Source organism: Sus scrofa, chromosome 6 (genome assembly GCF_054392235.1).
Source record: "Sus scrofa isolate SSC_HxYL_T2T_F1_AM1 chromosome 6, Sscrofa_HxYL_maternal_Yorkshire_Landrace_v2.0, whole genome shotgun sequence".
NCBI classification, from domain to species: domain Eukaryota; kingdom Metazoa; phylum Chordata; class Mammalia; order Artiodactyla; family Suidae; genus Sus; species Sus scrofa.
The window spans coordinates 162,106,416-162,133,344 of record NC_139388.1 but is presented as its reverse complement, the minus strand read 5'-3'; the positions used below and the strand labels follow the sequence as shown (position 1 = coordinate 162,133,344).

Genomic DNA, 26,929 nt, shown 5'->3' with positions numbered 1-26,929 from the left:
TCAGGATGGGCCAGGGTCTAGCACAGACTTCCACATCCTTCGATTAGTCCAAACAAGTGTTGGAATGAGCCCAGAGTCAAGGGCATCTGTTCTCTTAACAGGAGGAGTGGGAAAGAACTTGTAGCATCTTTAACCCATCACACTGTCCACCAGACTCACTTGTTTCACTTTCTCATACACACACACACACACACACACACACACACACACGCCATAGGCCATGCCTATGGCATGTAGAAGTTCCTGGGCCAGGGATGGAGTCCATGCCACAGCAGCACCTTGAGCTGCTGCAATGACAATGTCAGCTCCTTAACCCACTGCATCACAAGGGAACTCCTTTTTAAAAATTTTAATTTGACCTATTTATTTATTTTTTTCCCTGTGCGTCTTATCTATTTCATGTTTTCTCCTTCTTCTGCCTGGAGGGAATGAGAGGTAAAAGATTGACTGGACGCAGAATGCCTCATTCAGGCTTGTGTGGGATTCCTAGGAGGCATTCCTCACGGTGGGGTTTCAGCCTGAAAGGTCGGGACCCTTGCTGTCCCATCAGTTCCTGCCTTTTTTCCCTCACCGGCCTGGAGAGGAGCGAGTGCTTCGCAGTCCCTGGATTCTGGTCCTCCCCCAAATACCGCCTTACAGGGACTGTCCCCAACCTCTCTGCTGCCACCACCATCACCTCAAATCTTCACCCACCCCCAGCTCCCCCGGGGTCCCTTGCTGCTCCTGAGTTGATGCTGGGGGGCTGGCGGCTGGGGAGGAGCACGCCGGCTTGCCTGCGGGTGATGGGCGGTTCAGGACCAGGTTCAGTGTGCCTCTCACCCTGTGGCTTTACCCTCTGCTGCCCCGAAGAATGTCATCAGCCTCCAGAGGAACCAGGATGTGCTGGATGGAGAAGAAGGGAAGAAGATGACGATGAAGAAGATGATGGTGCGGGAGCGGCGTGCGGGTCTGTGGCATTGGGGTGGGGAGGGGGCGGGAGTCCTGAGCCCACCCACAGAGGAGGCGGGGGGGGGTGGGGTGGGGGCGGGGTGCGGGTTGAAATGGGAAGAGGACAGTCGATGAGGCGGCACCCTCGGGCTTGAGTCAGCTCCACCTCTAACGGCCCCCCACCTACCCTGAGGGAGCGCCCCCAAGTCGCTCCTTTTCTCTGAGCCTCGCTCATCCTCTGGCAAATGACTGTGACACTACCTGTGTCACTGGCTTGTTGGGAGGATGCCACCAAAGATTCGGTCACTGTAAATCCTTAGGCACCTGCAAGCAGCCCTTACTATTTTATACATCATTTCCTCCCAGATTCCTCCTGGTGGAGAACGGCTGAGTGTTTCCTTTTCACTTTGCTAAACGCAATCGCTTCTCAGTTATCCACCACAATGTTTGGGCTGGGATAACCACTGAAGTTTCCAGGACTATATTTAGCTATAAATAGCAGGAAAACAAACAAACAAACCCTTGCCTTTGATATTTTCATTGAATGATCATTAAAGGAGCACCTACCTGGTGTAGGTGCTAGATCAAAATTTGAAGTAATTACAAGTACATTTTAAGGGAATTCAGCTGGATGCCTTTCACGGGCCGTGCATGGTGTTTTTTTGCTTTGGGCCAGTCCGTGGCTTAGACACACTTCCCCACCACGAGGCTGCGGAAACAGTTCTTGCTGAGCCCTGCCTGTGGGGGTGCCATGGGTCAGGGCTTGGTGTGTCTTTGTGGCCTTGATCTAGGGCTCTGGGCAGGGTTTGAGCAATTGGCTGCTTCCCCCAATGGGAGGCCAGGCAGGGAGTGAAGGCCCAGGCTGAGGGGCTGCCTCTGCCCGCTCCTTGTGAGGAGGGGTGGCCTTGGCCTTGGTGGTCTGCAGCCGCCTGCCCCCTCACTCTGTGGTTCCCTGTCCAGAGGCAGATCCAGGAGGAGCCTCTGGACTCCCTCTCGAGCTCCATCCGCCAGCAGGCCATGGAGACCCTGACCCAGCTGAGGTGACCACGGCCCCTCCCTCTACCCAGGGGCTCCGCCTGTCTCTTCTGGAGCCTGTCTCTGTGCCCCCCCGGCCCACTCCCGCGCCTTTTCCTTTCCCCTTGCCCAGCCCCTGCCTTGTGTGGATCTGAATCTCAGCCCTCATCCCAGCCCTGCGTCCTTCGCTTCCAGCCCCAGCCCCAGGCCCCCGCCCCTGCCTCCGTTCATGCCCTTGCCTTCTGTCTCTTCCCCAGTCTTTCCCAGCCGGTCCTGGGCCTGCAGGAGCGGTCGGAGCTGGTGAACACGTGCGTGAAGAGTGTCTTCTCCCTGCCCTCTGTGCAGGCCATGCAGGAGAAGGACGAGGCGAAGGCTGAGGCCATACAGGTGAGGCGGGGTCCTCCCTGGCAGGACCCTGGGGCTGTCGAGTGTCCTCAGAGCGAGGCACATTCCTGGACTCCCAGCAGGGCTAGGAAGGGTGTTCTAGGAGGTAGATTTTTCTTTTCTTTTCTTTCTTTCTTTCTTTCTTTCTTTCTTTCTTTCTTTCTTTCTTTCTTTCTTTCTTTCTTTCTATTTTATTTATTTATTTATTTATTGCTTTTTTGGTCCACATTCTCCGCTTATGGAAGTTCCTAGGCTAGGGGTCAAATTGGAGCTACAGCTACCAGCCTACACTGTAGCCACAGCAATGCCAGATCCAAGCCATGTCTGTGACCTACATCACAGCTCATGGCAACGCTGGATCTTGAACCCACTGAGAGAGGCCAGGGATCGAACCTGCATCCTTCTGGATACTAGTCAGGTTCTTAACCCACTGAGCCACAATGGGAACTCCCTAGGAGGTGAATTTGGCTCTTCACCCTCCTACTCAAGCAGCTCGGGCAATTCACTTCCCCCTTTCCCGACCTGAGACACTCGGGAAATATTTGGTGAGTGAATGACTCTGCAGCATAAAGGATCCCTCATCTGAAGCACTGCCCATTTTGGGCTCTGCCCTATGAGAAGGATGTGGGCAGATGTTGGCACAGCCTCAGGAGGTGGCAGGATTAGGAGGAAAAAGCTTGAGGACTGGGAGAGTTGGCGCTAAGTCTTGGAAATAGAACCTCAAGGGGTTCCCATGGGCTCTTCAAACTCTGGCAGGATTGTCCCAGGAGGAGTGATCAGAGGTGACCTTTAGTGTGGGATAGGGTCAGCAGAGCAGGGTAGGGGAGAGGGATTTCAGCTCTGGGAGAGGCACATGCATGCATCCTTGCATTCAGTAAGTATAAACTAAGTGCCTAATCCAGAATCACAGGAGTGAGATATAGGAGGACTGAGGGCACGGGGGAAATGACATTATCAAAATATTGTACAAATAAGTGCAAAATTACCACAGTGGCAAATGTTGTAAGCAAGAAGTACTTGGTGCTATAAAGAGCCTGGAATGGGAGACCCTGAGCCTTTCTGGGGGCAAGGGATCATGGTGCTGGAGGTGAGAGTTTACAGAAGAGCTAACTAGCTGAAGTGGGTGGCAGAAGAAACAATCTGTGCACAGAAGGAACAGCCTTAGTGCAGAGAACATGGTGACTGCAAGGATGACGAGGAGGCAGTATGGCTGGAGCCCAGGGGACAAGGTGAGAGAGCAGTGGGGACCAGACCAGCTACAGCCTGAGGGCCCTGGGTCCAAGGTGGTGAGTCCAAGTCAAACTCCAAGTGGTATCCTTGAAAGAAGTCCCCAAGGAGAGGCAGGAAATCCCTGCTGGGTGCGAAGAGGGTGGAGAGCCACCTTGTAGTACCACAACAGGCCAGCAGAGGTCAGTGCTGCCCAGGGATGGGCTGCAGTTGGACAGGAAGGAGGAGGTAGTTGGTTCGTGAGGCTTGGTTGGTGGTGGTGGAGTAACCCTGGTGTGCACAGACTCCGGGAGCCTGGACAATGACAACCTGGAAGGTAGATGTGGGGAGCTGGTGCAAAGAGGGGAGGCAGGGGAGAGAGGGTCTCACATACACTGCTCAGCCTTGTGTCTGTGTAATGCTTGCACCGTCCTAAGACAATCTAAACTGGGGTGTGGATGAAGAAGGAGGCAACTGAAAAGGAGACAGATGGCTCCTGGAAGGAGCAACTTAGAAGATGTCTTTGGGTCTAGGACCAGCAGTTTAAAAAAGGCTCATAGCACCTCTCGGGTTCAGTAATAAAAGGCTCACCGTTCTAGAGCGTTATCCTACCCATCTTCTCATTTGAGCCTCACAAATTCAAACTTCCTTGTTGGGTGGCCTTGGACACACTCATGCCTCCTCATTTGTACAATGAGGGAAACACTTTGAGGGCCAAGTGATATGGTTGTGCAAATCACAAGGCACTCACCAGGCCCATGGCAGATTCTCAGTAAAGGCTGGGCCTCTGCTTCCTCCCTTTGAAAGTGAAGAAGCATAGGGATAAGCAATTGTTTGATGAGAAAATTATCACCCATGGAGAGGAAGTAATTTGTCCAATATCGCAAATCGAGGTTCGTCTCAGAGGTAAGATCAGAAAGCAGTTCTCCTGGGTCTGAGTACCTCTTCCTCCCCAGACCCACAGCAGGGGTTGCCAGGGTCTGGGGTCTACTCCAGAGGCCCCCTAGTGGCTTGGTCCTCCTCCTGTCCACAGACACTTTACCATCAGACCTTCGATGCCCTGCAGACACTGCTCAACGCCCTCTTTGTTAAGGATCCCACTCCTGCTGGGCTGAAGAGCATCTTGGAGGTGTGGGGGCAGGGAGGGGAGGAAGGGCAGAGTGGAATGGAGAATCGACTCCAGAGAACTGGGGGAGCGGGGCTGGACCCAGAAAGAGTGATTTGACTTCAGGATGTTATCTTGTACAAGGCTTCTGCTTCTCTGCCCCTTTCACAGGCCCTGTCCCAAACTCCTGCCTCTTCATTCTCTCCTTAATTCCCCATACTCCTGCTATAGCTGCCCCCATATCCTTTCTTTCTTTCTTCTTCTTCTTCTTCTTCTTTTTTTTTTTTTTTTGGCTTTTTAGGGCCGCACCTGCTGCATATGGAAGTTCCCAGGCTAGGGGTTAAATTGGAGCTACAGCTGCCAGCCTACACCACAGCCACAGCAATGAAGGATCTGAGCCACATCTGTGACCTACACTACAACTCACGGCAACGCTGGATCCTTAACCCACTGAGCGAGGCCAGGGACCGAACCCGCAACCTCATGGTTCCTAGTCGGATTCCTTTCCACTGCCCCACAATAGGAACTCCCCTTTTCTCCCCCCTTGCTTCCTTGCTTTCTAAATTCTTGTCCCTGTCTCCCTCTCTCTCTCTCCCGTCCTCGAGACCCTCCACCTTCCATCTCTCTCCCCACTGACCTCTGTCCTCCCTCTGGTCCTCCAGTCCTCTTCTCAGCTCCTGGACCTCATGTTTTCCTGCTCCAAGAAGAGGAAGAGGGCTGTGGCGGGTTGCCTGTATGCCCTTCCTGGAAGTTTCCTGATGAGTGGTGAAGCCTGGTTTGCCCATCCAGGCAGTGGAGGCTGGCACCCAGCTTGTGGCTCTGAGTCTTGCCCTTTTCCCCACAGCCTCTGGGGCCCTGGATGAACTCCGGGAAGGCCCATGAGAGAGCACGGGCTGTGAAAATCAATGTCTCTGTGTTGAACCACACGCTTCTGACCCTGCCTTTCTTTGTGAGTGGCCCTGGGAGGTGGGGAAACCCTCCTCGGGAAAATCTTTCAAGCTCTGAGGGAGCCTGTGCCTCTGTCCAGAGATTCTCTGTGGTCCTCCTTATCCTCAGCGATCAGACCATGTAGCGCTGTTCACTCTTTACTGTATAGCATCATTGAACCTATAAGTCTCAATCCCTAAGATTATGACACAAACAGATGTCCTCGGGGTTCCCGGCGCTGGGGCTTCTGCTGGGGAGGCTCATCCTTCGCATCGGGGATCCTGATGAGGAGATTGGCCGGGAGGCTCTGGACGGCATCACCATCCTTTACACCATCTTGGAGCTTCAGAAACGTAAGCCCTTCGGAGTGCCTCTAAAAGGAGGCTTCTGAGCAGGTACTCAGCCTGGGAATCAAATGGAGCCTTAGGACAAGGCACTGGCGGGAGATGGAAGAGACCAGCCTGGGGTCTGATGGGGTCTGTGGAAATCAGTGTAAAGACTTAATCCCACAGAGCCAAGACACAGAGACAGCAAACAGTCCTGTTTTGATTTCAGCAATGCTTCTATTAAGCAGATAGAAGGATGCCTCTCCTCATCCTTCCGAGTTTAATTTGTCACGCTCATTTTCCTATTCCCATGCCACCATGTACATGCAGGCACGATAGCCCCATTGTCCTACTTTTTTTGTTTGTTTTTTGTTTTTTGTTTTTTTCTTTTCTTTTTTTTTTTTTTTTTTTTTTTTTGCTATTTCTTTGGGCCGCTCCCGCAGCATATGGAGGTTCCCAGGCTAGGGGTCCAATCGGAGCTGTAGCCACCGGCCTACACCAGAGCCACAGCAACGCAGGATCCGAGCCGCGTCCGCAACCTACACCACAGCTCACGGCAACGCCGGATCATCAACCCACAGAGCAAGCGCAGGGACCGAACCCGCAACCTCATGGTTCCTAGTCGGATTCGTTAACCACTGTGCCACGACGGGAACTCCCCCTACTTTTTTTTGGTCTGTCTTCTCCACTAGTCTATCACTCCATTTGAGGCTGTGTCTTGTTCACCACTGTATTCCCAAGATCTAGCCCTGGGCCTGGCACACGGTAAGTGCGCAGTGAATATTTATTGGATGAATAAACAAAGAACAGGTATTGGCTTAGAACCTGGAGGGGCTAAAACCTGTAGGTGGGAGAACATCTCAGGAGTCAGCTGTAGGGTGCTAGTGATATGGTCTGGGCTGACACAGATACCCAGTTGGCATTGCACCTGGAAGCATGGCAGGGTCAACTCTTACTTGCCTGCTTTCTCAAGCGTCCCAACTCTGCTCCAAACCAAGGGACCCTGGCACACTATTTTAACTCCAGCCCTTCCTAGCTGTGTGACCTCAGCCAAGTACTTTTCTTGTCCAGCCTAGATTTCCTCATCTGTAAGAAGGGTACAGTAGGATATAACTCTGAAGCTTTTGGCAAGATTAAATGACGTTTTATATCTACATAAAAATATGCGTGTGTGTGTGTGTGTGTGTGTGTGTGTGTGTGTGTGTGACCAGCTCATTTCACACATTGTAGGCACTTGCCAGATAGACTTTCCTTTTCCCCCCTCCCTGCAAGGATTATCTTATCGATTTCAGCCTTTGGGGACATGTCCAGTGTCCCTGCTCTTCTTCTCTAGCTTGTGGGACAAAGATTCAGCCCTTAGGAGATTTCCTCTGCTGCCCAGGAATCACTCAGACCCCCTGGGTGATGGATAAAGGCCACATTAATGATCAGTCTTAGGGACAAGAGGAGGATGCACCAAAGCAGTATTGCCAGATTTAGCAAATAAAAATATAGGACACCCAGGTGAGTCTGAATTTCAGATAAACAATAAATTCATTTTGGTATATTTGAGACACAACTTTAAATTCTGCAAAAAAAAAAAAAATGTTTATCTGAAATTCAAATTTAACTGGGTATCCTGTATTTTATCTAGTGACCCTAGGACAAACCCACCCTGTTCCTCCCCCCAACCCCCCCCTTTTGTCTTTTGTCTTTTTAGGGCTGCACCTGCAGCATATGGAGGGTCCCAGGCTAGGGGTCTAATCGGAGCTGTTGCTGCCGGCCTACACCAGAGCCACAGCAACACCAGATCTCAGCCACATCTGTGACCTACACCACAGCTCATGGCAATGCTGGATCCTTAAGCCAGGGAGCAAGGCCAGGGATCAAACCTGCCACCTCATGGCTCCTAGCCAGATTCGTTTCTGCTGTACCACAGCAGGACACTGTTAGAGTCTCAAGGAGTGAGGTGTTCTGTCCAGGCCCCCTGATTGTAGGAAGCAGCAAAACTAGGATTCGAACCCAGGTCTTCCTGATTCCAGGTCTCAAGCACTTCCCTTTACAAAGAACCTGCAGGCTTAGTCCCTGTCATTTAGCCTCATTGGCCCTTTCTTATGACTGTGTCTTGCATAGCCTGGTGGATCCAGGTAGGACCCAAGCCAGGCCACAATAAGGCTCAGGAAATGAGCCTGAAATGTGTTTTCTTTAACAGAAAATAAGGAGCCCCCATGTGCCAAGTGTTATGCTAGGTACTGGGGATACAGAAGAAAAAAAGGTTAATGAAATTATCTGCCTGTTGATTTTATCTTCTTGTTGTCAGGAGACAGTGAACAAAATAAATAAAACATACACTAAGTCAGATGATGATTAGTGTTAAAGAAAAAAGAAAAAAGCAGGAAAGGGGAAACAGGAATGCCAGGGGTAAGGGCAGCTTAAAAGCGGTTTTGCCGCAGTTCCCGTCATGGCTCAGTGGTTAACGAACGCGACTAGCATCCATGAATACTTCGGTTCAATCCCTGGCCTTGCCCAGTGGGTTAGGATCCAGCATTGCCGTGAGCTGTGGTGTAGGTCACAGACATGGGTCGGATCCTGTGTTGCTGTGGCTGTGGTATAGGCCAGCAGCTACAGCTCTGATTTGACCCTTAGCCTGGGACCCTCCATATGCTGCAGGTGCAGCCCTAAAAAGACCAAAACAAAACAAAACAAAAGAACCTAAAAGAGGTATTGCCATACACTGCTGTCCCCTGCCCCCAAATGGCAGAAATAGATCGGATAATGCCCTGATGAGACGTGGACACAAGTCCTAGCTATGTGCCTGCAAATGTGTACCTACATTCACCAAAAGGCATGGACCAGACATCCTAGAACACTCTTATCAGCACTGAGCATAATAGCTAGAAATAACCCAACTGTCCATCTGAAGTAGCACAGGTAAATACATTGTAGTTTATTCATATCATGCAAAATTATACAGCACTGAGAATGGATGAACCTATGCAAATTGAAGCAGTGGAGATGAATCTCGCCCTTGCAATGCTGTGTGAAAGCCAGACCCCAAGGATAATGTACAGTATGAGTCCATTTGTATAAAGTCCAACAGCAAGGAGCTCTAATCTGTGGGTTTAGAAGGCAGAATGGTTGTCACCCGGGGTGGGGGAGGAAGATAGTGGACTGGAATGCGGGCGCAGGGGGGCCTTCTGGGATGCTGATCGTGTCTTTCTTTCTTTCTTTCTTTCTTTCTTTCTTTCTTTCTTTCTTTCTTTCTTTCTTTCTTTCTTTCTTTCTTTCTCTCTCTCTCTCTCTCTCTCTCTCTCTCTCTCTCTCTCTCTCTCTCTCTTTCTCTCTCTTTCTCTCTCTCTCTCTCTCTCTCTCTTTCTTTCTTTTTTTGCCTTTTAGGGCCGCATCCATGGCATATGGAGATTCCCAGGCTAGGGGTCGAATCAGAGCTGTAGCCTCCAGCCTACACCACAGCCACAGCCATGCCAGATCCCAGCCATGTCTCCGACCTACACCACAGCTCATGGCAATGCTGGATTCTTTAACCCACTGAGCCAGACCAAGGATTTAACCCGCAACCTCATGGTTCCTGGTTGGATTCGTTTCCGCTGCCCACGATGGTAACTCCCATGTTCTGTTTCTTGACATGGGTGCCTGCTACAGGGACATGCTCACTGTGAAAATTTATCAAGCTGGGAGTTCCCGCCGTGGCGCAGAGGTTAACGAACCTGATTAGAAACCATGAGGTGGCGGGTTCGATCCCTGGCCTTGCTCGGTGGGTTGACGATCCGGCGTTGCCATGAGCTGTGGTGTAGATCGCAGATGTGGCTCGGATCCCACGTTGCTGTTGCTGTGGCTGTGGCGTAGGCCAGCGGCTACAGCTCTGATTAGACCCCTTGCCTGGGAACCTCCATATGCCGCGGGAAGTGGCCCTAGAAAAGAAAAAAAAAAAAAAAAAAAAAAAAGACAAAAAAAAAATGTATCAAGCTGGTTACCTATGATTTCATGCACATCCAACTTCTATGTTTAACTAAAAGTTAAAACAAAGGACTAGGTGGGCAGGCCTCTCTGAAGAAGTTCCTTTCTTACAGGAGCCAGAGATAAGGAAGAGACCAATAGGAAGGAGCTGTATGAGAGCAACAAGCGTTTCCTGGGGCCCTACAACCCCGTCAGCCCATGCCAGAACATTCTGCGTGTGATCGCGGTGACCGCCTGCCGCCCACCAGCCCGGGGCCTTCCTGGGGGACAGGGACAAGGGGGAGGGGCAGCGCCAACCTGCCCCAGTGCCTCCTCCCCGGCTTCCATCCTTCCAGGCTCAAGTGCCCCTTTAGAAGGAGTCTTCCCCAACTCACAGGCCCATCCTGTGGGTTCCCAACCCCTCTGGTTGGTGCCACAGCAGGTGGCTGTGACACCCAGCTCTGGGGGCAGGGGCTATGTCACCTCTTCTTTCTTTGCTCCTCCCGAAAGTGTTCACTACTCACTAATTAACGGAGTTTGTGGTCCCCTGCTGACCTCTGCATGCATCTGGAGCTGTTGGTGTCTGCTTAGGCGCTGCTGTCTGCCCTGTGTGTCAGGATCTCTGTGTCTTTGTTTCAGGAATTTGGAGACTTCCTGGGACCCCAGCAGGTAAAGGACCTGCTGCTAGCAGCCCTGGAAGGGCTGAAAGGTGGCTCAGAGGCTCGGGGGAAGGACTCGGGGGAGATGATGCAGCTGGCATCGGAGATCACGCTCACCTCGGTGCTGGAGTGGTACCGCCACAGGGCGCTGGAGGTGGTAAGGTCCTCCGGGGGCAGGGGCTGCCCAGGGAGACCCCACAGGGCCTGCTGGGCAGGACTGGTGATCGCTGAGTTCTAGGTGCTCCCAGCATGCCGGTGAGAAAGAACTCACTCGCCTGACTCTAACTCCAGCTCAGCTGTCTGGCCTGGGTAGGGGAGGGGGAGGGCAGCGAAGACATCTCGCTCTCAGGGGAGGGGCAGGTGCTGCCTGTCTCCCCATTTCTCTCCTGGATATCCTCTCTGCCCCTTTCTCTCCCCCTTCCTTCCTGCCCCCGTCTCCCCACTCCCCTGCACTTCTCTTGGCTTCTCCGTTTGGCCCTCTGCCTGCTCCCGGCGGCCCTGGCTGTGCCCTAGATCCCAGAAATCATGCAGGGCATCTATGCGCATCTGAGCCACATCCAGGAGCCACGGGCCCGTGAGGTGGCCCTGCTGCCCATCTCTCTCCTGGCCAGCTCCTTCATGACCGAGGTCGTCGTGGCCCTGCTCATGTGCCCCCTCCCGCTGGACAGGTACCAGGGAGGGGGGCTTCCAGCCACTACAGCTCAGATGGTTGAAGCAGCCTCACTCCTGGGCTGGGAATCCCTCCTTGTGAACCCAGAGGAGCCCGCCACCCTCCCAGGTGGTCCCTCTTCCATGAACTGTGGTGCTTATGCCAAACATGAGACCCTTCCCGAGCATGGCCGGGTGTCTGTGCTGCACATTTAGACATTCTTTCACTGGTATAGCAACCCCATTCTACAGATGAGAAAACTAAGGCTCAGGGCATCTACTGAGCAAGCAACAAAATAAGGACCTAAAATCAGATCTGACCAACCCCAGGCCCAGAGCTCTTCAATGATGCCATAGAAAGGAGCACCGAATGTTGGTCCTGATTTCCTCCAGCTGCTGTGTGATCTTGGGTAGCCTGCTTGTCCTCTCTGGGCTTCAATTTTCCCCTATATGCAAAAGAAGGAAATACTTCCTGCATGCTCACCCTCGGTAGGTGGTTGTGACAAGTAACACATCCAGCCAGGCTCAGAGCCTTTCCGGGCCTGGGGGCTAGCTCTGCAGGAGCACAGCCCACGCTGTCAGCCTTCAGGGAGCTCTGGTCAGATGGGCAGAGGGGACTGAGAGCAGTTGATAATGAGCTCCCAGGCCCAAGACACCCGTCTGACTGCTCCAGCCTCCCAGCCCGGGAAAGGCTCCCATACCTTAGAGTGAAAAAAACAAGGCGGAAGTGTGTGATCTACATCTTAAGGTGGTTGGTGAGAGGGAACGGAAAGGAATCAGCAGAACCATGGAAGTAGGGGTGTGTTTCTACCCAGGAGAGCAGCCGGGATGGTGAGCACTGGGGCGACGCGCCCCTATCTCCCCGCTGGAGGAATTTAACCCTTTCTGGCTTTCCCGCCCACCAGGGGGTTTTCTTCTTGAAGTCACTAAACATTCAGACTCAAGACTTCCAGGGCTACACCTGACCTCATTTATGCAGAATATAGGACAGGACAGTGTCCTTGCAGCAGCCCATGCAGCAGACCAGACAGAGCTGGGACAAAATTTAAGGAGGCCACGCCTGTGCTTCCCTGAGTCTGAGAGCGAGGACTTCCTTAAATGTTGTGCCCTTGTGCCCTGGACACCTCACTTTCTGCACCCTAGTCTTGGCCCTGGGAGCTGCCCTGGCTTTGGTGACTTGGAGCACTAGTGTCTCTCTTCTTTTTTTTTTTTGGTCTTTTTGCCTTTTCTAGGGCTGCTCCCGTGGTATATGGAGGTTCCCAGGCTAGGGGTCTAATTGGAGCTGTAGCTGCTGGCCTACACCACAACCATAGCAACTTGGGATCTGAGCCTCGTCTGCTGCTCACCACAGCTCACAGCAACACCAGATCCTTAACCCACTGAGCAAGGCCAGGGATAGAACCCACAACCTCATGGTTCCTAGTCGGATTCATTAACCACTAAGCCACAACGGGAACTCCACAACTAGTGTCTCTTGCATTGACTCTACAGACTTTCTTTCCAGGGTCCCCCACAGGGACAAGCTCAGTCACAAGAGTCCCTGCACCCTGAGAAGCTCAAAGCTACAGCCTTCCCCGTGGTTCTTACAGTTAATTTAGAGTTCCTCCCGGCCCAGATGCAATTTACCAATTGGGTCATTTTTACCATAAGCAATGTTGCCTAGCAACATAGTTGACATACTATCTTTATCAGGTTTCCAGGGGAACAGAGCTGGAAAGTTAATGGAAGTTTCAAATCTCAAGTGAAGGGCGAAAGCATCTTGTTAACCGTTTAGTGTGTTGGCCTGTCGTGTTTTCATCTTTCCCCAGAGAAGTGCCTACAGGCTGGTGCCTGCTCTCCAGACGCTCTCCCTTGCCTGGCATGCTGCCTTGTAAGGGACAGTAGTGAGTGCTCCTTAACATTTTGGGACAGATCCAGGCCTCGAAGGGCTCCTTGGCATAAGAGGCACAGACATGGGCTTTGGAGTCATCAGATCTGGTCCCTTCAGGACTCTGCAGCTTATTAGCTGTGTGGTCTTGGACTGGTGACTTTACCTCTCTGAGCCTTAACTCTGCATCTGTAGAATGACAATAATGACCTACCTTGAGAGGCATGGTAAGAATTCGGTGACCTTGAATGTCTTGCAAGTCCCCTGGCAGACAGCAGATGCTCAATGTTTGCTGAAGTAATAAATTGTCTGCAAAGCACCTGGCATAGTCCCTGAGAAACAGGGTTTTTGATTATTCTTAGCCCCTCGTCTCTTAGGGAGGGTTTTCTGAACCGTTTCAGAAATCTGCTGGCACGCCCATGGATGCCTTTTCAAAAGCACCTTCCTTTCTTCCTCCTCAGTTGGGAGGCAGGGTGCCCCCCCGCCCCCGCCGCCCTGGTCCCTGTTAACCATCCCCGCCCCTGACCCCTCAGCAATGGAGCAGAGATGTGGAGGCAGCTGATACTGCGCAAGCCCAGCTGTGATGTCCGAGATCTCTTGGATCTGCTCCTGACCAGCCTGAAGGAGAAACCCGTCACCAAGAAGGGCCGGGCCTCCATCGTGCCCCTGGCGGTGAGGACCCACCCACCTGCCCATCACTCCCCCATCCTGCCCGCCTCCCTCCTCCCTTCCCGCTGAGCTCTGCGCACCCATCTTCCAGTGCCTTGTTCTGCCAGGAACTAGCTGCGTGGCCTTGAGCAAGTCTCTGTCCCTGGGCTCTTGCTCGTGTGACAATGGTACGAGTCCTAGCAGTGAAAGCAGCAGCCCAGAATAGTGGACGCAGAATGACCTGGAACTCACAGATCTTAATCTGGGAACTGACTGTGCTTTGTTACTATTTGTCACTTTACCTCTCTGAGGCTCAGTCTCTGCATCTGTAAATGAAATAATAATATCCGGAGTTCCTGTTGTGGTGCAGTGGAAATAAATCCGACTAGGAACCATGAGGTTGTGGATTCAATCCCTGGCCTTGCTCAGTGGGTTAAGGATCCGGCGTTGCCGTGAACTATGGTGTGGGTCGCAGACGTGGCTTGGATCCCACATTGCTGTGGCTGTGGTATAGGCCGGTGGCTATGGCTCCAATTTGACCTCTAGCCTGGGAACCTCCATAAGCGGCAGGTGCGGCCCTAAAAAGCAAAAAAGAAAATAAAAGAGAGAGAGAGAAAGAAATAATAATATCCACCTTGGAATTTCCGTCATGGTGCAATGGTTAACAAACCCGACTAGGAACCATGAGGTTGTGGGTTCGATCCCTGACCTTGCTCAGTGGGTTAAGGATGCGGCGTTGCCGTGAGCGGTGGTATAGGTCGCAGATGCGGCTCAGATCCCGTGTTGCTGTGGCTCTGGCGTAGGGTGGCAGCTACAGCTCCGATTCGACCCCTAGCCTGGGAACCTCCATATGCTGTGGGTGCGGCCCTAGAAAAAATGAATAATAATAATAATAATATCCACTTCATATGGCAGTAATGAAAATTAAACAAGATAATTCATTCATTCATTTAGCAATGTAAAATGTTTAAGGCCTTCTGCTCCCCATCTCAGAGGTCAGCCCTGGGAACACAGGGGGAAAGGGCTCTGACTGCAGGAAGGGGACTGGGTGGGAGAGAGATTTCTCTCTGCTTCTGTCACTGCCACCCTAGTCCCAGCTGGCTGGGTAATACCTCCACCCATCTCTTTGCTTCCATTCCAGCTCCTCTGACTCGTACCACAGCTAAAAAAAAAAATCCTCGAGAAACGCACATCTGTTCTCTCAACCCTCTCAATGGCTTCCCACTGATACTGAGAGTGACATCGTACTCCTACTGGTGCTGCAAGGCTCTGCACCCTTTACCAGCCTCACTACTCTCCATGGTCCTCTTGCTTGCATGGCTACATCCTCGTTGTTCCTTGTCAGATCTTCCTATACACTGTGCTAGCTTCTGCCACAGGGCCTTTGCACACGCCGTTTCCTCTGCCTAGACTGCTCTCCACCAAATCAACTTCTACTCATCCCTTGGCCCGCATATTATCTAGAAGTAGTTAACGTCTATTTATCCCTGTGCAGATTATACTTTGCTTCATATACTTTATCTTGGGATACATTGTGATTTGACAATAGTGTGTATGCGGGGGGGTCATTTGATTAATCTGTGAGATGCATGACTTCAGTGCCCAAGCCCGATATGCCCAAAGTCTGACATATCCCTGGCACACAGTAGATGCTCAAAATCGTTTTTGCTGGATTGATTTATTTACTCAACAAATAGTGAGCCCCTACTCTGTGCCAGGCATACTTATAAGCTCTGCAGATTCAGCAAAGAGCAAGACAGTCCAGTGGAGGGAAGCAAATGAATGAGACATGGTAGGTGATGAGCAGGTGATATGATCCTTTTACAGAGGAAGATACTGACATGACTCATCCAAGGTCACACAGCTAGGGAGTGGTGGTGCCAGAACTCAAACCCCGATCTCCTGACCCCAAATCCTGCGTGTCCCTCTCTCCCCCAGCACTGAGCTCTATGGCTAAGGCACCAGGACCCATTCTTTCCTACGTCTGGACATTCGTGTACTCTTCCTCCAATCAGTGTGTGCTGGTGTGTTCAACAAGCATAGTTTGAGCATAGGTACAGCCTGGACTAATTTTTTTTTTTTTTGGTCTTTTTGCCTTTTCTGGGGCCGCACCTGTGGCATATGGAGATTCTCAGGCTAGGGATCTAATTGGAGCTGTAGCCGCCAGCCTACCCCACAGCCACAGCAATGCCAGATCCAAGATGTGTCTGTGACCTACACCACAGCTCATGGCAATGCCAGATCCTTAACCCACTGAGCAAGACCAGGGATCGAACCTGCAACCTCATGGTTCCTAGTTGGATTTGTTAACCACTGAGCCACGACGGGAACTCCGGCAGCTTGGACTAATTTTTATCTTACGGTATTGAGAAACCATTTGAACAAGATAGAGCCATGAGCAGAGCCCTATGGTCCATCACTAGAGACTTTTCTCTACACCACGAATTGTGTTCTTTGGATATAGTCATTGGCTTTGGGTTACTGAAAAATGTAAAGGCTTTGCCTCTAAGAGGCTTGTCTAGGCTTGGCCACTGCCTCATTATATAACCAGGTCAAGCACTCGCCCTGCCTTGGTATTCAGATCTGTAAAATAGGTAGTAATGACTCTTGCCTTGTCCATCTTACCTGTTGAGAATGCTAAGACAGCATATGTGAAAGGGCTTCCTAAACTGTAAAGTACAAATACCACTTTTTTGTTCTCCTCTAGCCACATGATATCACTAATCTCCATGGGAACGTGCCATTGGTTCTTTAATTTCACAATTAAATGCTTGTCCCTTGGAGTTCTCTTGTGGTGCACCAGGTTAAGGACCTGGTGTTGTCACTGCAGTGGCTTGGGTCGCTGCTGTGTGGTGCAGGTTCAATCCCCAGCCCGGGAGCTTCCACATGCCATGGAAATGGCTTTAAAAAAATATTTTTCCTTTGGTTAGCTGCACAGATTCTCAGTGGCACAAATCTTAACCATTTTTTAATAAAGCACTGTGACCTTCTCTCTCATTCATCTCCACCACACATCTGAAGCTGGAGGGACTAGGACCAGTAACCCATTTTACAGAGGATGAGTGTGAGGCCAGAGAGGGGTAGGGAGTGGTGGAGCCAGAATGAGCCATCAGGTCTTGGGACCCCAGCTGGTCAGCTTCCCTACCACTTGCATTGTCTTCCCACCAGTTAGACAGGCCCTGGTGGGCAGAGTGTGAGGAGTGGGTCCAGAGCCAGAGCAGAGCTGGCAGGTGGAGAAGGGGCAGGGTAAGTGCAGATGGGGTCCCGGGAAATAACATGGACCAAATGCCAACAAACCCAAAGTGCTTCAAGTCTCCAGGACATCAGAGGGCTGGTGTGGGGCCACGGTCTGGAAGGCACAGGGTGCAGGGCAGATAGATGCGGGGTGGCCGAGTCCAGGACAGGTCCTCCCTGGCTCCTGCTCCAGCTGGGGTTTGTTTCTTTGGGCTGCTGGCCACATGGCGAGGCAGTGAGGCAGCCAAGTTTGATGGCCCCCAGGGCCCTTCACCACCTCTGCTCTGTGTTCTGAACCAGGAGGCAGTGCTCATTCCAGGCTGTGTCTGAAATGCTGGGTTCAAGTCCTAACTCTGCCCCCCGGAAGCTGGATGATCTTGGGCCAGTCTCTTCCCCCTCTGAGCTGATCTCCTTGCCAGATTCTATTCACAAATGCGGGAAGAGCTCCCTCTGCCATGACTCTTCCGGGGTGTGTCAATGTCAAAGGGCTGCCGTGATTGTCTAGGGAACCAGGAGTTGGGGGACAGTGGCGGTGGTGATGGGGAATCTGGGCTTGCCCAAGGTGGGTCAGAGAAGAGCAAAGATCCAGGTCGAACCTCCTAGAGAAGTAGTCCAGGCCCTGCCAGGAGTGTGGGCCCAGCGGGCCAGGACGTTCCACCAGCCATCCCTCTGTCCCCAGGCAGCCAGCGGCTTGTGTGAGCTCCTGTCCGTCAACAGCTGCATGGGCCGAGTGAGGCGCATCTACCCGCAGCTGCTCCTGGCCCTGCTCATTCAGGTCCATTACCACATCGGCCTCAACCTGCCCGGCCGCGTGGCTTCCCACAAGGACCCTAAGAAGGATGCTCAGCCCTCCAGCTTTGTGCCTGTACGGTAGGCTCCCGCTGTCCCCGGCAGGGGGTGGGCCACCAGCGAGGGCCCTGCCAAGGTCTTCAGGGCACTCGATCAGTAGAAATTGGCTTTGGGACTAGAGGAGAAAACACAAGTGCACTTTCATCAGAGAGCGCCAATCAAACGCTCAACAACTATTTGTGTGTGTCTTCTGCTTCGTGCTGGGTGGCAGGAAAGAATGAGCCTCCCCCAAGGAGCTCACTGTTCGATTTTCCTCCTCCTTCCCTAGGGATATTATTTGCATTCGATTTGTATCCAAGGCCCAACCATTTGATTTTTATTAATTGGAATGGGTAATATAGGCACGTGGGTAAAACTCTCAAAAGACATTAAAAGGGAGTCTGTGTTCCTCTCTTTGCCCCAGTTATCTACCCTAAGAATCCGGTTCTTTCTTGCCCTTCCAGAGAGGGTGGATACAGAGATAAACCCACATATTTTCATCCTCTATTTTTATACTGATGGTAGTTAACCTTACACAGTTACAGGTTTTGCTTTTATTATATACCATATCTCTGAAATCACTACAAATAGAGTTACCTCATTATTATTATTATTATTATTATTATTATTATTATTATTGTCTTTTTAGGGCCGCACCCACGGCATATGGAGGTTCCCAGGCTAGGGGTCGAATCAGAGCTATAGCTGCCGGCCTACACCACAGTCACAGCAACACCAGATCTGAGCCGCATCTGTGACCTACACCACAGCTCACGGCAACACCGGATCCTCAACCCACTGAGGGAGGCCAGGGATCGAACCTGCAACCTCATGGTTCCTAGTTGGATTCATTTCCGCTGCGCTACAGGAACTCCACCTCATTATTTTTATTTAGGTTTTATATCTTGTATCTCTTTGCTCCGTGTTTCCTGTAAGTTATCCATCTTTGCCTCCAGTTTATTTCCAATGTCTTGCATCATCTTCAGCATCAGCAGTCTAAAATCTTTTTCCTGGAGGCTGAGAATCTCTTGATCACTTAGCTGATTTTCTGGGTTTTTTTTTCTTTCTCCCTCATCTGAGTTATAGTTCTCTGTCTTTTCATTTTTATAGGTTTTTGGTGTGGTGACCTTTATACAGATAATAGAGTTGTAGCCTCTCTTCCTTCTGGTGTCTGCCCCCCTTGTGGCTGAGGTCGGTACGGGGGCTTGCTGTAGGCTCCCTGATGGGAGGGACTGATGCCTGCCCACTGGTTAGGGTTAGGGTTAGGGTTCTAATCCCTCTGGTTGGTGGGGCTTAGTCTCTGGATGGGATTAGAGGCTGCTGTGTGCCTGAGGGGTCTTTAGGCAGCCACTTTACTGAAGGGTGGGGCTGTGATCCCACCTGGATTGTTGTTTGGCCTGGGGCTTCTCAGGGCTGATGGGTGGGGCCAGATTTTCCCAAAGTGGCCACCTCCAGAGAAAGGCACTGCTGTTGAATATTCCCAAGAGCTTTGCTTCCAATGTCCTTCCCCTGTTTTCCTAGGAGGTCCTCCAAGAACTGCAGTCAGGTTTGACTCAGATTCCTATGGAGACTTTGCTTTGCCCTGGGACCCAGTGCACGTGAAAGTCCGTGTGCGCCTTTTAAGAATGGGGTCTCCTTTTCCCGTGGAACTCCTGTGCACAAGCCCCACTGGCCTTCAATGCCAGATGCTTGGGGGGCTCTTGCTCCCGGTGCCAGATCCCCATAGGTGAGTTTGATGTGGGGCTCAGAACTCTCACTCCTGTAGGTGAGTCTCTGTGAACCAGTTACTTTCCAGTCTGTGGGACTTCCCACCCAGGAGATATGGGGTTGCTTATATCGAGTAATCACCCCTCCTACCACTTGATGTGGCCTCCTCTTTGTCTTCTGGAGTAGGATATCTTTTTGAAGGTTTCTGGTCCATTTGGTTGAAGATTGCTCAGCATTTAGTTGTAAATTTTGTTTCTTTTAGGAGAGAGGTTGAGCTCCAGTCCTTCAATTCTGCCATCTTAATCCCATCTCCCCACCTCATTATTTTTAACAGCTGCATAATATTCCTCTGCAAAGAATCCTTCTTCTTGGTTTTGTTGTTGTTGTTGTTGTTTTGTCTTTTTAGGGCCACACCTGTGGCCTCTGGAGGTTCCCAGGCTAAAGGTCAAATCAGAGCTGCAGCGACCAGCCTATACCACAGCCACAGCAACACTGGATCTGAGCTGCCTCTGTGACCTACACCACAGCTCACGGCAATGCCGGATCTTTAACCCACTGAATGAGGCCAGGGATTGAACCTGCGTCCTCATGGATACTAGTCAGGTTTGTTAACCACTGAGCCATCATGGGAACTCTGTGAAGAATTCTAAAATCTGTCATTTATTTAACCAGGAATCTCTAAACTTAGGTGCTTCACAGCATTTTGCAATTACAGACAATGCTACAGAGAGTGAGGTTGCTCATATATCTTATGCTTACATGGGATTGTATACGTAGGATGAATTCCTGAAAGTAGAATGGGTGCATCAAAAGGTTTCTGTATTTAAATCATGCAGTGGAACAGGACTATTTGGTGGAATAAGTTCTTGACCAGTGAGTAAAGGGAAAATGAAGTGTTTTCTAAAGCACCCAATTTGTCAAATTGCTTCCCATGGCGGGCACTGATGCCAGTAGTATACTACACTGTTCCTCCCCACCACCCCCACAAGCTTTGCCAACACAGTGTGGTATAAAAATTCTCATCTTCACCAATCCAAAAGTTGAAAAAAATGGTATTTTGTTGTAAATTTTATTTTCATTTCTTTTATTAAGAATGAGGTTGAAAGGGAGTGCCCATTATGGCTCAGTGGTTAACGAATCCGACTAGGAACCAGGAGGTTGCGGGTTCAATCCCTGGCCTCGCTCAGTGGGTTAAGGATCCTGCGTTTCCGTGAGCTGTGGTGTAGGTTGCAGACGCAGCTTGGATCCCACGTTGCTATGGCTCTGGCATAGGCCGGTGGCTACAGCTCCGATTAGACCCCTAGCCTGGGAACCTCCATATGCTGCAGGAGCAGCCCCAGAAAAAGGCAAAAAGACAAAAAAAAAAAAAGAATGAGGTTGAGGTTTAAAGGACGTTTATGTTTCCTCTTCTGTGAACCACCTGTTCTTGTTCTCTGCCTAGTTTTATATAGGACTGTTGGATATTTTTCTTATTAATTCATAAGAGCTCTTTACATATTAAGGACATTAACTCTTTGTCCTTTGTATTCCAGTTTGTCACTTAACCTGCAACTATTTTATGGTCTTTTGCTATTGAGAAATTTAAATTTTTTTTGTAGTTGAGCTTCTTAATCTTTTCCTTTTTGGCCTCTATTGTGTCTTATGTTCAGAAACATGCATTTTGAGGAGTTCCTGTCGTGGCACAGTGGTTAATGAATCTGACTAGGAATCATGAGGTTGCAAGTTCGATCCCTGGCCTTGCTCAGTGGGTTAAGGATCTGGCGTTGCTGTGAGCTGTGGTGTAGGTCGCAGACGTGGCTCGGATCCTGTGTTGCTGTGGCTCTGGCATAGGCCTGTGGCTACAGCTCCGATTAGACCCCTAGCCTGGGAACTTCCATATGCTGTGGGAGCAGCCCAAGAAAAGGCAAAAAGACAAAAAAAAAAAAAAAAAAGAAAAGAAAAAGAAAAGTAACGTGCATTTTGAAGGGCAGAGGGCAAGCTGTTGTGGAGCTTGCTTGAAGTCAGTACACCCTGGGTTTGAGTCTTGGCCCCATAATAGTGCTTTGTTCTTTGGGTAAGCCAACCGAACCTCTTGGCCGGTCAGTTCCCTTGCCTATGAAATAGAGTAAGTGAGTCCTACCCCATGGGTGTGTTATAAGGACCAGATAGGATTGCATCACAGCCCAATACCACATGCTGAGGGTGCAGAGAGAAGCTTGTCTGGCCAGATGGAGCTGATGGTGGGAGGGGCTCAAGTGGAGGCAGGTCTGGCCTGTTGGGGCTGGGTGACATGAGTTCTGAGCCCCCTTGTCTTGGCAGCTGGGTGGTCAAAGTGGTGAAAACCCTGCTGCTGAAGATGGGCTGCTCATATGAGGCGACCTTTCTGGAGGACCAGGGCGGCTGGGAGCTCATGGGGCAGGCGGAGAACCACCACCGTGGAGTGTCCCTGCTGGCCAGGTGAGGCTGGGGACCCCTGGGGCATGGGTTGGAGGGAGGGGAGGGACCTCAGCATCTTCAGACAGACTTGGGTTTGCATCTCTCTCTGGGCAAGACCAACCTGAAAGATGGCACACACTCTCCAGTCTGTGGTTATAACAGGACCTGGCACTGCAGGACCTGGCACTGCACTTAGGTTATTTAGAAGGGACTTTTCTCACTGCATTCTGAATTTAGTTCCCGCGCTAATAGAGAAGTGATGGTCTAGCCCGGCAGTTTACAGTGTTGCTTTGGAGCAGGGCTGCCTGCGCCTGAATCCCAGCTCACCGCTTCCCAGCTGTGTGACCCAGGGCAAATTCCTCACCCTCTCTGTTGTCTCAGTTTTCCGTCAGCCATATGGAAATAATAACAGGATTTACCTCCAAGATTTGGGGTGAGGATTAAAGTAGTTTGAACAACCCCTAGCAAAGGATAAGAGCTCAACTCAGGTTAGCTTTTATGGTCATTATTGTGACGGATGGGGCAGGAATTATTGAGGCAAATTTTGCAGAGGTGGATGCTAAGGTTTAGAAAGGGACAATTAGGTACTAAAGGTCACACAGCCAGGAAGTGGCAGGGCTGGAAAATGACCTGCTGACCCAGATCAGGGCTCTTTCCCCCAGATACACACAGACTTCCTCAGGATCAGCAGCGGGCCAGCCGTGGGGGCAAGGACCTTGATTTCACTGATGTGACTCCTGCCTGTGTCTTAGCCCTGTGCCCTAAGGGTCCAGAATGGTGCTCTCCCTGGGGGTGTCAGGATATACAGCATTTATTGAGCACTGACTATACTCCAGGCACCATGCAAGGAGCCTACGTATGTGACCTATTCCATTTAACCCTCACCATGACCAAAGAAATAGCAATAGCACTGTTATTGTCCCAGCATTACCCATGAGGAAGCTGAGGCCCAGAGAAGTTAAGTGACTTGCCCAAAGTCACACAGCTAGTGGTAGGGCCAGAATTTGAATCCAGACTGTATTTTTTCTTTTTTATCTTTTTAGGGCCACACCCACAGCATATGGAGGTTCTCAGATTTGGGGTCGAATCAGAACTGTAGCTGCTGGCCTATGCCACAGCCACAGCAACACGGGATCCTTAACCCACTGAGTGAGGCCAGGGATCAAACCTGCATCCTCATGGATACTAGTTGGATTCATTTCTGCTGCACCACCACAGGAACTCCTTGCCCCGAGTTTTTGAGTGTCAGGGCCAGACCCCCACGCAGCTGGTCCCCCCTGGGGCCAGAGAGCTGAGGGATCTGCCTGCCCCACCCCAGGGCCATGGTGCACTACTCCTGCCAGGAGCTCTGCCGCATCCTCTACCTGCTCATTCCGCTCCTGGAGCGTGGCGACGAGAAGCACAAGATCACGGCCACCGCCTTCTTCGTGGAGGTACCTACCCAGCAGCAGGCATGGGGCAGGGGCTCCCCCAAGCCTTGCTCTGAGCATAGGCTTCATTTCTCATTGCTGGTCATTCCTCCTGGACAATAAGTACTTCACAGTTTGTCTTTCCGGAGCATGATTTCTCTTGAGTACAAAGACCTGAGCGGTCTCCCTCTCTCCTCCCTCTTCCACTCTTCTCAGATACCCCCATGCCCCCAGGCAACCACCAATCTTTGCTGGGCACCTCTGTGCCAGGTACCAGATAGGACATGCCAGTATGAAGTTGACTTTGCCCTGCCCTCAAGAAATTCTTGGTATGGCAGGGGAGAGGGAGGACACCCCAATTATAACACCGGGTACCAGAGAGTGACTTGGGCTATGATAGGGGCAATTCAGGCTGTGCTGGGAGAACAAAAGCCTTAGATGTGCTGGTGGGGGGAGCATCGGTGAGGCCTTCCTAGAGGAAGTGACCCCTAGGCTGAGTGAATGCCTGGGGGGTACTGGAGGGGGTGCTGGGAGAAAGCTGGCGGGGTCGGACCCAGAAGGGGAGCCTCGCCAATGATAATAGCCAACATGTATTGAGCACTTACCACCTTCAGGCATGTGCTAAGGGCTTTCCACATAGTGATCCATTTAATTCTCCCAGTGATCCTATGATGCAAGTAAGAGTCCATCCTCGACTTTAGCAGAGGAAACTGAGGCACAGGTTTAAGTAAACTTTCCCCAGGCTGTGCACTTCATCAGTGACAGATCCGGGATTCAAACCCAGACCCTGGGCTCTAAGGTACACTCTTTCTATTTAGTTTTGTGTGTGTGCTTGTGCTTGTATGTGTGGTAAAAATAAAGACAACATAAAAATAACCATTTTAGGAAGTTCCCACTGTGGCGCAATGGAAAAGACTCCAACTAGTGTCCGTGAGGATGTGGGTTCAATCCCTGGCCTTGCTCAGTGGGTTAAGGATCCTGCGTTGCTGTGGCTGTGGTGTAGGCTGGCAGCTCTAGCTCTGATTGGACGTTTAGCCCAGGAACTTCCAGATGCTGCAGCTGTGGCTTTTTAAAAAAATTTTTTTGTTTTTTTAAGCGTACAGCTCAGTGGCATTAAGCAATTTCACACTATTTTGCAACCATCCTTCCCATCCATCTTCAGAAGTTTTTCGTCTTCCTTCCCAAGCTGAAATTGTCCCCATAAAACAATAACTCCCCTTTCCTTGTCCCTGCAGCCCCTGTGACCACCGTTCTACTGTCACTGTGAATTTGACTATTCATTAGTTTTCATACAAGAAGAATCATCAATATGTGTCCTTTTATGTCTTATTTCACTTTTTTTTTTTTTTTTTTTGTCTTTTTAGGGCCATACCTGCGGCATATGGAGGTTCCCATGCTGGGGGTCGAATCAGAGCTGTAGCCGCTGGCCTACACCACAGCTACAGCAACGTGGGATCTGAGCTGCATCTGTGACCTACACCACAGCTCACGATAACGCTGGATCCTTAACCCACTGAGCGAAGCCAGAGATTGAACCTGCATCCTCGTGGGTACTAGTTGGGTTTGTTAACTGCTGCACCACAACGGAAACTCCTTGCTTATTTTACTTAATAATACAATGTCTTCAAGGCTCATCCATGTTGTAACACAGGTCAGAATTTCATTCTTTCTAAAGTCCGAATAACATCCTCTGGTGTGGAGTTCCCGTTGTGGCTCAGCAGAAACGAATCCAACTAGGAACCATGAGGTTGCGGGTTCGATCCCTGGCCTTGCTCGGTGGGTTAAGGATCCAGCGTTGCTGTGAGCTGTGGTGTAGATTGCAGACATGGCTCGGATGCCACGTTGCTGTGGCTGTGGCATAGGCTGGAGGCTACAGCTCTGATTAGACCCCTAGCCTGGGAACTCTATATGCTGTGAGAGCAGCCCAAGAAATGGCAAAAAGACAAAAAACAAACAAACAAACAAACAAAAAAAAAACCCGTGGTGTGTACATACCAAATTTTGTCTCTCCATTTTTCAGCTGATGGACACTTGGAAAACCCACGGTCTTAACCACCACCCCTTCCTTCCTCTTGCGACCTGCTGGCTGACATGCAGGGTCCTTGGCTATCACCAGAGTCTGCACCCAGGGGTTCAGAGGCTTACTGTCTGCTCAGAGAGTAGAAAGTTGAGGAAGGCAGAGTTCCCATTGTGGCTCAGTGGTTAACGAATCCGACTAGGAACCATGAGGTGGCGGGTTCGATCCCTGGCCTTGCTCAGTGGGTTAAGGATCCGGTGTTGCCGTGAGCTGTGGTGTAGGTCGCAGATGTGGCTCAGATCCCACGTTGCTGTGGCTGTGGTGTAGGCCAGCGGCTACGGCTCTGATTAGACCCCTAGCCTGGGAACCTCCATATGTCACAGCCGAGGCCCTAGAAAAGACAAAAAAAAAAAAAAAAAAAAAAAGAAAGAAAGAAAGTTAAGGAAGCCTTCCTGGAGGAGGTGCCATTTGAACTGGGCCTTGACAGGTAAGTAAAGATTACCAGGTGACAGGGCAGCAGGGCATTCTGGCATTTCTTGCACCTTTTCTCTCCAGTGGACTGTGAGTCTGGGGAGCAGGGCCCACCTTGTGTTTGCGGTGCATCGCTAGACCCAGCCCTGAGAAGGCCCGTAGGAGGGGGATAGGACCGATAAGTGAGTGCCCAGGTGAACACTCTGCCTGGCTCTACAGGCACCAGCAGAGAGTGTCATCTCTAGGAGGACAAGAGTGTGTTTTGGAGCCAAGACTCTGGGCTACCACCCCAGTTCTGGAAGGATCTACTTCTTCTTCTTCTTCTTTTTTTTTTTTTCTTAAGGGCCACACCCGGGGCATATGTTGTTCCCAGGCTAGGGGTCGAATCAGAGCTGTAGCTGCTGCCTACACCACAGCCACAGCAACATGGGATCCGAGCTGCCTCTGACACCCACACCACAGCTCACTACAACACCAGATCCCCAACCCATTGAGCGAGACCAGGGATCGAACCTGTGTCCTCATGGATGCTAGTCAGATTCGTTTCTGCCGAGCCACGACGGGAACTCCTGGCAGGATCTACTTCTAATTTCCCCCATGAAAGAGAAAGTGCCATTTCTTGAGGACCTGCCGCGTGCTGAACCTCGTGTGGGCCTCTTCTACATGCTACCCGCTCATCTGCGCAGCAGCGCTGCCAGGCGGGAATGGGGAAGCCTGTGTGTCCACGAGGCAGTGTTCAAGGTCACACAGCTCACGTTGTCCCGAGAGATTCAGGCTGGGTCTGCCTGCCCGGCTCCGCTACTCTGATCAGTCTCATGGGAGAGGCACTCGTCTCTCAGTGTGCTAGTGGCTGCCACACGGGTTCTTGGGGGAGGGGGTGGAGGCTGGAACTCCTGGGTCCACTGCAAGGTCAGGGACTATCGGCTTAACCTTTCCCAGCATTCCCCGGGGCAGGGGTCCTCACCCAACTCCAGTCCTTCTGCCCCTCCCCAGAGGAGCCAGAGCAGGCCCACCATGTTCACAGTGGTGCTTTGACGTCACTCAGATGTCCCTCCTCGGATCTCAGAGCCTCTCTCCCCCGACCCTGACTCCCCACCCCTGTGTTAATGACTGTGTGCACACATGCTTTTCCCACTGGCAAGTGAAGTCCTCAAGGGAGCTGTGTGACCTTAGGCAAGCCACTGAACCTGTCTGTGCCTCGCTT

General features: G+C 51.2%; 1 protein-coding gene across 31 annotated transcripts in view; it reads left to right on the top strand.

The window, feature by feature from the left end:
* Positions 1 to 26,929, top strand: part of MROH7 (maestro heat like repeat family member 7) — a 69,110-nt gene that overhangs the window by 27,328 nt on the left and 14,853 nt on the right. For 14 of the 31 annotated variants that reach the window (XR_014808214.1, XR_014808213.1, XR_014808217.1 and 11 more), the window contains 13 exons: positions 850 to 927; positions 1,888 to 1,967; positions 2,199 to 2,328; positions 4,565 to 4,660; positions 5,481 to 5,585; positions 5,781 to 5,916; positions 9,957 to 10,069; positions 10,462 to 10,638; positions 10,995 to 11,149; positions 13,530 to 13,668; positions 17,558 to 17,748; positions 21,712 to 21,849; positions 23,147 to 23,261. Coding sequence is in view for 22 of the 31 variants with exons in the window: in XM_084964987.1 (XP_084821113.1) it covers positions 850 to 927; positions 1,888 to 1,967; positions 2,199 to 2,328; positions 4,565 to 4,660; positions 5,481 to 5,585; positions 5,781 to 5,916; positions 9,957 to 10,069; positions 10,462 to 10,638; positions 10,995 to 11,149; positions 13,530 to 13,668; positions 17,558 to 17,748; positions 21,712 to 21,849; positions 23,147 to 23,261 (1,653 nt within the window). In the remaining 9 variants the exon portion in view is untranslated. Of the gene's footprint in view, positions 1 to 849; positions 947 to 1,887; positions 1,968 to 2,198; positions 2,329 to 4,564; positions 4,661 to 5,298; positions 5,370 to 5,480; positions 5,586 to 5,780; positions 5,917 to 9,956; positions 10,070 to 10,461; positions 10,639 to 10,994; positions 11,150 to 13,529; positions 13,669 to 17,557; positions 17,749 to 21,711; positions 21,850 to 23,146; positions 23,262 to 26,929 lie in introns of all 31 variants that reach the window. The other 17 variants (XR_014808219.1, XR_014808220.1, XM_084964996.1 and 14 more) reach the window with 7 other exon arrangements.